A 14916-nucleotide genomic window follows, 5' to 3' on the forward strand; every position below is an offset into this window, starting at 1 on the left:
AATAAGACTTGACTATTTTCCAAAGCTTTGGGTTAAAGTGATTGGAAAATGTCAGATACATTTGCATGTATAGGTGTTGTTGACCAGATTTATCATTTTGTTCTCTCTCCTCTTTTTAAAAAAACATTTCTACTTATATTTCATTTTCTACCTTGTTTAGTTTTATGTAAACTACCCAGAGTCTGGGGTTATGCAATGCCTACACCTAATAAATTAAAACAAAATTCAAGTTATAATCTTTGACTAGCCTTTGTATATACTTCTGGATAAAATTTGCTTGCTTTGCTATACTTCACATTTTCAGATGTTATTTGTTCCATTTCAAGTAGAAATTGAGATTGAAGTTCCATCAATATGAACAGAAATCAAAATGCCAACTATTTTTTCTCCTTTATTAAAATTCCTTTGAAATTTGTATTATGAATGTAGAATATTAAAAAGATAATGTGTTTTTGCACAATTTCTTCATATCTATAATTTGCCAAATTTCTTAATGAACTCTACTGTACAGAACTAAAAGTATGGTCGGGTGCCATTTTATGGAATCTCTATAAAAATATAATTTTAGAGAGGGTTGGATTAAAAGTAGGTTTGTGTGGATTCCTACAAATTGATGGAACTTAAGGTATGCATTTCTGAATCCAGGTGAGTATAATTTAATAGCCATAAATTCTAGCAATTGTTTATAAATAAATGATACAAACCTTTAAAAATATTATATATTTGAAAGACTGTACATTTTTATTTATAGAATTATTTCTCTGCTGATATGCATAAACTAGATTCCCCCTTCAAAAGGGTCAACTATCATCTGGTGGCTCAAAAGTGCTGCAAGTACACACAAGATATGCAACAAGGCATAAACTCCCAAGGGAAGTTCATATCACTGAAAAGTAGATTAAAGCACAAATATTGCAGGTTGCAAGAGACAAAACACCGAAATATAAGGACAAGGAAACTGTGGTATTGAAACAAGTCCAGAGAGGAGTGAGAGAGATGAGAAGAGAATACCATTTTTTGACCAAAATTTTATTGCAGAAAGGCGTGATTTACTGATGGCTAGTACCAGAAGGCCTGGTGTTTACATGGCAACAACAAAAATAGAGAATGAATCACAAAAATGATTCAATAGACAAAGCTAGAGAATTTTATGCAGAATATCTTAAAGAGAAAGAAATGGATACAAGTAGAGAAGTCACACTGGTTGAATTGCAGGAGTCAGAATTGTTAGCAATGATTGAAAAAGAACAAGGCGCTGTGGGTGGCAAGGTGGAACTTAAACCACAAAATGAACCAAGATCGACTAGTAGTATTAGCATTTAGTATTTATTGGATTTTTATACCGCCCTTCTCCCGAAGGACTCAGGGCGATTCACAGCCACAATAAAAAACAATGACAATATACAGATAAAAACAAAGATTAAAAAACTTATTATATGTTTGGCAAAAATTTAAAACAGTATACCGTTAAAAAACCTCTAAAATTTATATCAAATATGAATATTAAAATTAAATTCTTTAAAATTATAAAATTTAAAATTACTAAGCCAGTCCCGCACGGATAAACAAATACATCTTAAGCTCGTGGCAAAAGGTCCGAAGGTCAGGCAGTTGACACAATCCAGGGGGAAGTTCGTTCCAGAGGTTAGGAGCCCCCACAGAGAAGGACCTTCCCCTGGGGGCCGCCAGCCGACATTGCTTGGCGGACGGCACCCTGAGAAGCCCCTCTCTGTGTGAGCGTGCAGGTCGGTGGGAGGTGTTCAGTAGCAGAAGGCGGTCCCGTAAATACCCTGGCCCTAAGCCATGGAGCGCTTTAAAGGTAGTGACCAAAACCTTAAAGTGCGCCCGAGAGACCACAAGCTCCAGTGCAGTCTGCGCAGGAGTGATGTTACATGGGAGCCATGTGCGGCTCCCTCTATCATCCGCGCAGCTGCATTCTGAACTAACTGGAGCCTCCGGGTGCTCTTCAAGGGGAGCCCCATGTAGAGAGCATTGTAATAATCCAGGCAGGAGGTAACAAGAGCGTGAGTGACCGTGCATAGGGCATCCCGGTCAAGGAAGGAGCGCAACTGGCGGATCAGGCGGACCTGATAAAAAGCTCTCCTGGAGACGGCCGTCAAATGATCTTCAAACGACAGCCGTCCATCCAGGAGAACGCCCAAGTTGCGTACCCTTTCCATTGGGGCCAATGATTCACCCCCAACAGTCAGCTGCAGCTGCAGCTGACTGTACCGGGGTGCCGGCATCCACAGCCACTCCGTCTTGGAGGGATTGAGCTTGAGCCTGTTTCTCCCCATCCAGACCCGTACAGCTTCCAGGCACCAGGATAGTACTTCGATAGCTTCGTTGGGGTGGCCTGGGGTGGAAAAGTACAGCTGCGAATCATCAGCGTACAGTTGGTACCTCACCCCAAAGCCACTGATGATCTCATCCAGCGGCTTCATATAGATGTTGAACAGGAGAGGCGAGAGAATCAACCCTTGCGGCACCCCACAAGTGAGGTGCCTCGTGGTCGATCTCTGCCCCCATCAACACTGTCTGCGACCGGTCAGAGAGATAGAAGTAAACGGTGCCTCCCACTCCCAAATATATAGACTAGAACTATAAACCCTAACTATAAAGTATGAATATGGAAGAGAGAAAATGGATAACGATAAACATGATTGGATTGGAACATGATTGGATTTAACTCAGCTCCAAAAGAAGAAAGACGTTTCACAAACTAGAGAAATTAAAATTGGATATAATTTGTTTACAAGAAGTACATATTACAACATGAACAATTATTGATACAGCCAAAATTGGGAAAAATTTTGAAAAATATTCACCTCACTGCCACTGTAAGAAAAGAGGAATAGCTTTATACATAAGAGACACAATTGAGGCGAAGCACAGATGAAAATGGTAGAACTTTGATGGTGGAAATAATAGATAATAACATGAAAGTACTCATAATAGCAGTGTATGCTCCAAAAGACTTCTACAGAAAATTACATATGAAAATCATCGAACTGGACTATGAAAATAGCTGTATGATGGGAGACTTTAATGGTATAGTTGATGGGAAATTAAATTATAGAACACAAAAGGCTACGAAACAAAGTAGAAAGATTCTTCCGAAATCCTTTTTTAAAATGGTAGAGGAAACAAATTTAAAAGATGTATGGAGAGGAAGAAATCCAGAAAGTAGACAATATACTTTTTACTCAAACAGACATTTTGTCTCTTTTACTTTCTAGAATAGATATGATATGGACAACAATGAAATTGATTCTTAATATAGAAGAAATTGACATAGAAACCAATACCTGGGCGGATCATAACCCCATGACGATGAAATGGAAAGGACAAAGGAGAAGAAGCAGATGGACTTTAAATACTACAGTACTAAAAGACAAGGAATTTGTATAGAAAATGGAGAAGAAATTGGCCTTCTTCTTTAAGGAAAATAAAAAAGAAGATACATCAGTACAAAATTGTTGGGATACAATGAAGGCCTATGCAAGAGGCTTAATGATAGACTATACAAGGAAAAGAAATGCTAAGAAAGGACAAGCCTACAAAATATTAGAAATCAGCCATAAGAAACTTGAGAAAGATTTACAGAAACTTCCAGATAAAAAAGATGTTAAAATGAAAATGGAATTAATTAAATACAAAATGGGTTTAATTGAAGAAGAAAATTTAGCATAAAAAATTAGAGGTGCAAAACAGAATTATTTTGAAAATGCTAATAAACCAGGTAGATGGTTAGCATATAAATTGAAAAAAGAGAAAGAATCCCAGAAAATATTATAGCTAGTGGATGACCAAGGTCAGGCTAGGCATGGGAATGAAGAGAAGAAGAGAACTATACAAGAATATTACAGGAAATTATATCAGCAAGAGACTACAAAGGAGGAAAATATCAAACAATACTTACAGAAAGCGAACTTACCTCAGATCTCCAAAGATATTGAAATGATGTTGAAAGGAAACATAACAATGATGAAATTATCTGAATTACTCAAAAAACAAAAAAAAATTGGGAACAGATGGGCTGCCAGCAGAATGTTACAAGACATTTCAGGAGTCATTGAGTCTCCCACTACTGGAAGTTATGAATGAAGTGATGTTAAAGAAGAACTACCTGAGACATGGGTATATTAGAATAGAATTTTAGAATAGAATTTTATTGGCCAAGTGTGATTGGACACATAAGGAATTTGTCTTGGTGCATATGCTCTCAGTGTACATAAAAGAAAAGATACGTTCATCAAGGTACAACATTTACAACACAATTGATGGTCAATATATCAATATCAATCAATATAAATCATAAGGATTGCCAGCAACAAGTTATAGTCATACAGTCATAAGTGGAAAGAGATTGGTGGTGGGAACTATGAAACGGTTAATAGTAGTGCAGATTCAGTAAATAGTCTGACAGTATTGAGGGAATTATTTGTTTAGCAGAGTGATGGCCTTCGGGAAAAAACTGTTCTTGTGTCTAGTTGTTCTGGTGTGCAGTGCTCTATAGCGTTGTTTTGAGGATAGGAGTTGAAACAGTTTATGTCCAGGATGCGAGGGATCTGCAAATATTTTCACGGCCCTCTTCTTGATTCGTGCAGTATACAGGTCCTCAATGGAAGGCAGGTTGGTAGCAATTATTTTTTCTGCAGTTCTAATTATCCTCTGAAGTCTGTGTTTTTCTTGTTGGGTTGCACAACCGAACCAGACAGTTATAGAGGTGCAAATGACAGACTCAATAATTCCTCTGTAGAATTGGATCAGCAGCTCCTTGGGCAGTTTGAGCTTACTGAGTTGGCGCAGAAAGAACATTCTTTGTTGTCCTTTTTTAATGATGTTTTTGATGTTAGCTGTCCATTTGAGATCTTGCGATATGATAGAACCCAGAAATTTGAAGGTTTCTACTGTTGATACTGTGTTGTCAAGTATTGTGAAAGGTGGAAGTATGGAAGGGTTTCTCCTAAAGTCTACCACCATTTCTACGGTTTTGAGTGTGTTCAGTTCCAGATTGTTTTGGTTGCACCACAAGGCTAGTCGTTGGCCCTGTCGTCTATATGCGGATTCGTCATTGTCTCGAATGAGACCAATCACTGTTGTGTCATCTGCAAACTTCAGTAGCTTAACAGATGATCATTGGAGATGCAGTCATTGGTATACAGAGAGAAGAGAAATGGGGAGAGCACACAGCCTTGGGGGGCCCCTGTGCTAATTGTACAGGTATTTGATGTGATCTTGCTTAGCTTCACCTGCTGCTTCCTGTTTGTTAGGAAGCTTGTGATCCACTTACAAGTCTGTTCCGGTACCTGTAGCTGGTTTAGCTTAGTTAGAAGAATGTCTGGAATGATGGTATTGAATGCTGAACTAAGTCTACAAAAAGGACCCTTGCGTAGGTCTTTGGAGACTCAAGATGTTGTAGGATGTAGTGCAGAGCCATATTAACAGCATCATCTGTTGATCTATTTGCTCGGTATGCAAATTGCAAGGGGTCTAACAGCGGATCCGTGATGGTTTTCAGGTAGGAAAGCACTAGCCTTTCAAAGGTTTTCATGGCTACAGATGTTAAAGCAACTGGTCTGTAGTCTGTAGATAAGTTACACTTATCCGGAAAGAGGACACTGATTTGCAGCAAATTAAGAACTATAGACCTATATCTTTGTTAAACGCAGATTACAAAATCTTGCTTTAATACTGGCAGAAAGACTTAAAAGATATCTAAATAACTTTATACATGCTGATCAAAATGGATTTCTGCCTAAAAAACATATTAAAGATAATATGAGGATAATTCTGGATACCCTGGAATACTATGAGGCCCATCCTGAAAAACAGATGGCTTTGATCTTCCTTGATGCATAGAAAGCTTTGGATAACGTGAATTGGCGTTTTATGATATTAAAACTGGAACAGATGGGCTTTGACAGAAAGTTTATTAAGGCTATAGAAGCTATATATTATAAACAAACAGCCAAAGTAATGATAAATGGAGAATTGACTGAATCGATTCAAATAAAAAAAAGGAACAAGACAAGGTTGCCCACTGTCACTTCTGTTGTTCATATTAACATTGGAAGTACTAAATAGAAATATTAGAGAAGAAATAAAAGGCATGAAAATTCAAAAGGAAGAATACAAATCACAAGCATTTGTGGATGACCTGGTCTTTATTATCGAAGATTCATTGGAATCTATAACTATATTGATAGATAAAATAGAAGAATATGGAAAAGTGGCAGGATTGAAAATAAATAAAGACAAAACAAAGATACTAACAAAAAATATGTTAACAAAACAAAAAGCTGAATTGGCAGAACGATCAGAGATGCAGGTCACAAATAAGGTTAAATATTTGGGAATATATTTGACAGCAAGATGTAATACACTTAAAGAAAATAATTATAGTAAACTCAAACAACAGATTGTGTCAGATTTGCCGAAATGGGAGAACCTACAATTATCATTGATTGGAAGAATATCCACGATTAAGATGAATATTTTGTCTAGAATTTTATATCTTTTCCCGACGATTCCAATTAGATTGGGGAAAGGATATTTTGAAGAACTGAATAAAATAATGTTGAAATATATCTGGCAAGGTAAAAAAGCGAGGATAAAATTAAAACTACTGCAAGACATGAGAATAAGAGGCGGCTTTGGTTTGCCCAATTGGGAACTATACTATACTACGAAGCAGCAAGTTTGATGTGGATTAAGGAATGGATAACCTTAAGAAATAATAGAATATTGAATTTGGAAAGACATGATTTGTATTAGGATGGCATGCCTTTTTATGGTATGGGGAAGCTAAAACACAGGGGTATTTTAGAAGACACTTCATAAGAGAGGCCCTATTATTAAACTGGGAAAGGATTAAGAAAAATCATTATTTAAAAATTCCAGTCTGGGTATCAACTATTGAGGCACAATAATATGTAGAAAGGAACAAATTGTTAGATATAGTGAATTGTTGAATGAAAAGGGTGAACTAAAAACCATGCAAGAAGTAGAAACACAAGGTATAAAACTGAATTGGTTTTCATATTTGCAAATACACTCCACATATGACAAAAACTCCAAAACAGAAGGTTTTTATAACAATTTGATTAATTTAGATAAAATGTTAACAAGTACCGATGATAATCTAATTAGGAAATTATATGGATATTTATTAGAGGTTAAATTAGAAGAAGAACAAATTAAAGAAATGATGATTGCTTGGGGAAAAAATTTTGGTCATGGGATTGACTTAGAAGCATGGCAAAAATTGTGGATGCAAAATTATAAGATGACAATGTCTACTGCGTATAAAGAGAATTTGTATAAGATGTTTTACAGATCCAACAAGAATAGCCAAAATGTTCAAGAATAAATCCGAAAAATGTTGGAAATGTCATCAGACACCTGGTTCATATTACCATATGTGGTGGACTTGCGTAGAAGCTGAGGATTTTGTACAGTATCTGTCTGATAAAATCACTCAGATCCGGGACGGACTAGACGCTGAATTGATAGATTCGGGTGGGATAGCGGGGACGGGTCTTGTGGATATTACCTGGGCTGAGTTTGATCCTGTGACTCCTGATGACATGGACAGGTTGTTGGGTAGGCTGAATCCCACCACATGTTTATTGGACCTGTGTCCCTCCTGGTTGGTACTGGCCACACGGGAGGTTACACGAGGCTGGCTCCTGGAAGTTACCAACGCTTCCTTGTTGGGGGGTAGCTTCCCCACCGCCTTGAAAGAGGCGGTGGTGAGGCCCGTCCTCAAGAAGCCTTCTGCCCAGTTACCATTTTAGAACGGTGGGGAGGGAGAAAAGAGAGAGTAGGAGGTAGGAAAGAGGAGAAGAGGAAGGAAGAGGGGTAGAACAGGGAGAAGGAAGGTGTAGGGTGGAGGGAGGAGAGGATGTAGATAAGAGAAGGAGAGGAAGGTTTGGATAGTAAAAGAAGGTAGAAGAGGGGAGTGTTAAAAAGGGGGGTGGTGACTGGGCAGGCCCGACTAAATATATATAACTGTACATTGAATGAATTGTTTGACATGATTGTAAAAATAAAACTTTTTTACTAAAAAAAAAAAAAAAAAGAAGCCTTCCCTGGACCCAGCTGTATTGGCGAACTATCGTCCAGTCTCCAACCTTCGCTTTTTGGTGAAGGTTGTTGAGAGTGTGGTGGCATATCAGCTTCCCCAATACCTGGAGGAAACTGTCTATCTAGACCCGTTCCAGTCCGGCTTCAGACCTGGATACAGCACTGAGACGACTTTGGTCGCGTTGGTGGATGACCTCTGAAGGGCTCGGGACAGGGGATGTTCCTCTGTCCTGATTCTTTTAGACCTCTCGGCGGCTTTTGATACCATCGACCATGGTATCCTGCTGCGGGGGTTGGAGGGATTGGGGGTGGGAGGCACTGTTTATCGGTGGTTCTCCTCCTATCTCTCGGACTGTTCGCAGACGGTGTTGGCAGGAGGGCAGAGATCGACCTCAAGGTGCCTCACTTGTGGGGTGCCACAGGGTTCGGTTCTTTTGCCTCTCCTGTTCAACATCTACATGAAGCCGCTGGGTGAAGTTATCCATGGTTTTGGGGTGGAATACCATCTGTACGCTGATGATACTCAGCTGTACATTTCCACCCCGAACCACCCCAACGAAGCCGTCGAGGTGATGGTCCGGTGTCTTGAAGCCATGCGGGTCTGGATGGGGAGGAACAGGCTCCAGCTCAATCCCTCCAAGACAGAGTGGCTGTGGGTTCCGGCGTCCCGGTACAGTCAGCTTACGCTTTCGCTGACTGTTGGGGGTGAAGTATTGGCCCTCAGGGGGAGGGTGCACAACTTGGGCGTTCTCCTGGACGATCGGCAGTCCTTAGAAGAACATTTGACGGCCGTCGCCAGGGGAGCATTTTATCAGGTTCACCTGATTCGCCAGTTGCGCCCCTTCCTTGACCGGGACTCCTTACGCACGGACACTCACGCGCTCGTTACTTCCTGCCTGGACTATTGCAATGCTCTCTACATGGGGCTCCCCTTGAAGAGCACCAGGAGGCTCCAGCTAGTCCAGAATGTGGCTGCGCGGGTGATAGAGGGAGCACCGCGTTGCTCCCATATAACACCTATCCTGCGTGGCCTGCCGGTAGCCTTCCGGGTGCAATTCAAGGTGTTAGTGACCACCTTTAAAGCGCTCCATGGCTTAGGACCGGGATATCTACGAGACTGCCTTCTGCCGCCGACAGCCTCCCAACGACCTGTGCGCTCCCACAGAGTGGGCCTTCTCAGGGAGCCGTCGACCAAAGAATGTTGGATGGCGGCCCCCAGGGGGAGAGCCTTCTCTGTGGCAGCACCGGCCCTTTGGAATGAGCTGCCTCCGGGGTTACGCCAACTCTCCGACCTCCGGACCTTCAAACATGAACTGAAGACTTTATTATTTCATTGTGCGGGACTAGCCTAAGTGTATATTAATTGTAATTTTAAAGGGGTTTTATGTCGGTCTCTGACCGTTTTAGTTGATTTGGCCCACTAAATATTTGTTTTTAATTCTTTTTAAATTTGTTATTTATATCCTGTATTTTAATATGGCTGTAAACTGCCCTGAGTCCTTCGGGAGAAGGGCGGTATAGAAATTAAATTAATTATAAATAAATAAATAAATAAATAAATAAATAAATAAATAAATAAAAAAATAAAATAAAAAAGATACTGGACAAAAATCCACACATGGTTGGAAAAAATGATAAAAAAATATATAGACTTTAAACCAGAAGTTTTTTTATTGGGGATAATACCAGAAACTTAAAATAGAGTTTGTTATTGTAGTCACAGCAGCTAGGATTGTATTTGCTAAGAATTGGAAAAGTGAGAAATTACCATTGCAAGATGAAATTATTAAGAAAATAATGGAATATGCAGAAATGAGTAAATTGACATTAGAAATTAGAGAACAGGAAGATAAACAATACTATAAGGTATGGGATTCATTTTACCAATGGTTAGAAGGGAAAATATGCTAAAAAAGATTTGAGAGAGGTTTTATAAGGAATGGATTTTTGAATGATACAACTGATTTAAGATGATGGAATAAATGATGTAATAAGATAAAATATTAATTTAGAAAGGAGAGAATAAACTACTATAGTCAATTAAAAGATGAATTGATTAAAATACTTGGATGTATGCTACACTGACAAAATGTCAGAATAGATAAATTAATGATATGTACATGTTGAAGTTGCACAAAAGATTTGTAATCAACCTATTGAATATGGATTGAATATGTTTTTATGTTCATTTGTATTAAAAAATAAAAAAAGTGCTGCAGTCACTATTCTTTCAATGACACAAGAACATAAAAATCTGTCATTTAAAAAACCACTGTTCATAATTTATTTTCAAAGAATATTTCATACTATTCTTCACTGTAATGTGCAAATGGGATTACATTTTACAATTAAATTGAAATCATTAAAATAATTACTGCTAAACAGAAGCCAATTCAAATAAATCAAGGTTCAGCCATTTTGCATAATAGAAATTAGATGTGCATCTTCAGATATGTCACATACATCTAAAATCAAAATAAGCTACTCCTTACCAGTGACATCCTGGTGGTACAAGTTTACTCAATTCTTCAAGAGATTTTTCAGAACGATATTCCTGCAAATACAAAGCATGAAATTGGAGACAAGACTTTGGTATATGCACAAGATTTGTGAATGTCTGTACTTCTGTAGTTGATCTGGTATTTTCCACATGTGCAAAATTATTAACTTTTTTTTCCCCTAAGAGCCAGGATTAAATTTTCAGCAGTGGATAAAGGATCTTCCCAGGTCAGCCTAATCCTAGGACAGCATGTGACTTTCTCATGGCAGCTGGCTGCCTTCTTTGAACAATCAATGTGACTGGTTATGGCGTGAACTGCCCAGCTCATTCCATGTGACTTACACTGATTTCTCCACTCCAGAGAGCTCTTCCATTTGGGTAAAGAGATCAGTACACTGCATCACTGCATGCTGTTACTGCTTCCAAAAGATCAGTCACGATTCATTTTAATTACTTGACAGTGTTAGCATTCCATGAAGAAATGACATCCAGAAGTTTTGTGTAGCACTAGTATCCTGTGTAGCGTCTTATACAGTGGATATTACTACAATCTGTATTACATGCTTATTAGCAAAAGTGGTATCTGTTGATTATCAAGTATTGATAAGCATCATACTACATTTGCATCAACTATGGAAATAAAAAGATGCTGCTTAAAAACTGCTATAGGTGAACTTGGAAGAATTTCTCATGGGAAAAAGAGAATTATCCTAAGCTCTGAGAATTAGTCTCCCAATTCCCAAATATTCTCGTTGTTAAATTTTATTATCCAATTTGGGGCTAGAATGGAACCCAAAAACCCAAGCTATATTTTTCAGTTTTAATTAGAACGTACTTTTTCAGTGCTGCTATAACTTTGAACGATCATTAAATGAACTGCTATAAGTCAAGGACTACCTGTATGTGTATGTATAATATGTCTCTGTCTGTCTGTCTGTCTCTCTCTCTCTGTGAATGTATATGATTATATGTACATGTACATGTATGTATGTGTGTGTGTGTGTGTGTGTGTGTGTGTGTGTATGAGAGATTCAATCTGGATAAAAAAAAATCAACCTACAAATAAACTCTTAAATATTTTAATTGGCATAACAATTGTAAATACATAACAAATAGTGACTGGAAAGAAGCAAATGAGAAATCCTTACCTGAACAAAGGCAACTGTAACAACAATAAGTATTGCCTGTATGAAAAATGATAAATGCTACTTATAATATATTTTAGAATCTAAGTAAATATGCAAGTTAACCAAATTTAAAAAGCAGACAACTTCAGTTACAATTTTCATTAATATTCCAGTATTACTGAAACAAGTGAAAAATTAATTATATTGTCATTATGTAAAAGAACAGAAAATGTAATGAATTAATTCTGGGATCTTTTAGACTACATCATTATTCACATATTATTTTTTTAAAGTCTCTTAGACTTATCACCATTTTAAATATATTTGAGTTTTTTCCAATGTGTCTAATAGTATTTTTACATAAAAGTTAGGGACACATCATTAATGGATGTACACTATGAAAACAAAAAACATTTTCCAAGGTTTTATTGTTTGCCAATATCCAGACAAAGATTTTTTTTCTTATCAAGTCTCATTCAAAAGAAAACCTGAACAAATGAAAAACATGTAATTTTTTCCTTTTACACCATCTATTTCTTAAGCTAAGTTACATACTGTAATTTAGTAAAATATAAAATTTAAATTCCAAAAATTGGTAATATGCAAAACAATCATTCATGAACCATTCCATGATGATTCCAGATAATCTGGAAGGTTATAAGGAAGGCTAGTTGAATAGCCAGGCCAATGTCCTTAGCATCAGTTATATCATAACCAATTCTCTTTAGGCTTCTTTCTTAATCTTTCCTTAGCTGCTGCTAAAATCTTTGGGTAGGCAGAAAAACAAAAGTGCTGGGGAAAAGTGGAAGGTGGGGTAAACACATCAATTGGAAGCTACATATATGAAGCCATGGTAAGGAAGGCAGAAGGCAGAACTGGAAACATTTGGCCAGGATGGGCCAGTTCAATATGCTGGACTTAAAAATAACCCGCAAGAGCGGCAAACAGAAAACAATGTACAGGTAGTCCTCAAGTTATGAATGTAATGGAGAATGTAATAAAGGCCAGGGGGCTTGAGGACAGCTTTGGCAACGTTTGCGCATGCCCTTCCAGGCCTCCTTTCTTTCCGTCAAAGTGCTTGAGGATCGTGTTCCTGTAGGATTCAGCAGCCCTTTGCAAAAAGCCTTTGCTGGTAGGAACAGAGCTTTGGAGGGAGGAATCTGCCCCTCCCAAGCTTCGCTGGTGCCGACAAAGGCTTTTTGCAAAGGGCTGCCAAAGTCTATAGGGGCACAATCTCCCTGCAGGCTTCAGCAAGGAAACGGCAAACAGAGTGAAGGCCTGAAGGACCAAAGCCTTCCCTCTGTTTGCAAATGTCCAGGCCTCAATTCACAGAGAATAGAGATCTAAAGTGTGAGATCAAACGACATCAGTAGCACAGGATCTTTGCATGATCTCGCGGTACATTAGGCCTCTGTTCTCTATGAATGCACCTAAAATCTGAAGCAATGAAGTAGGCAAAGAAACCATGGCAAAGAGATCTTCCCAAGGTAAGTGAGTCTCCACAGGCTGTGAAGGCCTAGCGGGGGAATATATAGGTAGGGTGAATGTTGGAGAGCCTCTGCGGTCGTTCGTAAGGGAAAACAATTGCCATGATGCTGCAACATTCATAATTTCGGGACTTGTTCGTAAATGCTAAGGGGTGCTTATCGCGTAACTCCAAACATTCTTTAAACCCGGAGATTTCCTGTACTAGCAAAATGTGTGTTGTGACCCAGGTTCCTGGACCCAGACTCCTGGACTCGGATGATTCAGAAAGTGAGGGAGAAGACCTGGCCAGCCCTGCTTCTCTTGAGCCCTCTCCCTCCCTGGCACCCACTCAAAGGGAGGAGGAGGGGCCGGCAAGGCCTGATTCTCCCGAGCCTTCTTCTGATTTGGCAACGCCCCAAGAACAGTTTTGGAGTGATGCAAGATTACGAAGACGTGATCGACGTGCGCAGCAGCGGAAGAGTTGGGACAAAGCCAAGTCATAATTGTCATGCAGTGACATCTGCAGAGACTATAAATAGGAGGCGGGACTTCCTGGTTTTTTGTCTTGGACAAAGCAATGAATTTGGGCGGGCAAACTGTATCAATGGAGGGAAGAATATATTCGTGAGTAATTCTGGCCTTATCTATAATTTCCTCGTTATCTCCAGAAACTTGGCAGGCCCGTGGGTAGACGTGGCCAGGACATGTATCTATGTAAATAAAAGGAGAAAAGGAGGCCTCTGACTGACTCTTTGCTGGGAGTATTGGGGGAGGGAAACAGAACAGTGTGTCAGGCAATCAGGTGGATACAGTCAATGCAGAGGAGAAAGGGAAATATAGCTAAAGTACATAAGCCTCGCCCATCCCATATGTTCTAGAATTGATTTAAACTATACAAGTATTTTTAATACATTTAGTAATAGTTAATGATCTGAAAATTTTACTTTGCCATGTATACAATCCAAAAGCTTACAGAAAAAAAGGCATTCTTAAAATTTCAGATGTACTGTACATTCTTTATATATATATATATATATATATATATATATATATATATATATATATATATATATATATATATATATATATATATATATATATATTCTTAAAACTAGTTAAAATGCATGTTTCAGTAAAACATATTATATGGAATAGACAAAGCAATTTGGGATGGCAAGCAATACAAAGCAATTCCATTTGATCTACAGCAAATAACTTTTTTAAAAATAGCTGAGAATATCTAAATACATACATATAGAGGACTGTGTTTATTTCAGCATAGACCTGAAACAGTGGCCCTCTAGATGTTACTAGAACTACATTTTTCATTATTTATAACCATTGACCATGATGGATAATGTTGAAGGAAGTTTATCATAGGTTCTATACCCTTCATTTAAATGCAAAATGACAATCTTACCACAGTGATACTGACGGCATCATCAAATTGATGCATTATAACACTGATGACTGCAGAAGCCAGGAGGAGCATAATCAGAGGATTTTTAAACTACAGAGAAAAGGGGGGGAAAATCAGAAATATCTTGGAATAATAAAGAAAATTCCTTTTCCTATTACATCAACAATGATGGTAACTTTATGGGAACAATTACCCGAAAATAACTCCCAAGTCCTAATGCCTCAGAAGAGAGGGCCTTAAGCGATATTATTAAAAATGTAACTGTGCTGGATTTTAATATGTTTTATTAATCAAATGTAATTAATACATCT

The 14916-nt window shown here is 38.3% G+C and overlaps 1 protein-coding gene across 14 annotated transcripts in view; it reads right to left on the reverse strand.

Moving 5' to 3' along the window:
- The window catches only part of ATP2C1 (ATPase secretory pathway Ca2+ transporting 1), a 100292-nt gene that overhangs the window by 49641 nt on the left and 35735 nt on the right, over nt 1–14916 (reverse strand). For 5 of the 14 annotated variants that reach the window (XM_058184168.1, XM_058184170.1, XM_058184172.1 and 2 more), the window contains 3 exons: nt 14606–14695; nt 11740–11775; nt 10584–10645 (listed from right to left, as the gene is read on the reverse strand). The exons of 3 other annotated variants lie outside the window; for them this stretch is intronic. In XM_058184168.1, the coding sequence (XP_058040151.1) occupies nt 10584–10645; nt 11740–11775; nt 14606–14695 (188 nt within the window). The remainder of the gene's footprint in view (nt 1–10583; nt 10646–11739; nt 11776–14605; nt 14696–14916) is intronic. 6 more of the 14 variants (XM_058184176.1, XM_058184174.1, XM_058184171.1 and 3 more) reach the window with 2 other exon arrangements.

The sequence above is a fragment of the Ahaetulla prasina genome, chromosome 4, assembly GCF_028640845.1.
Source record: "Ahaetulla prasina isolate Xishuangbanna chromosome 4, ASM2864084v1, whole genome shotgun sequence".
Lineage (NCBI taxonomy): Eukaryota > Metazoa > Chordata > Lepidosauria > Squamata > Colubridae > Ahaetulla > Ahaetulla prasina.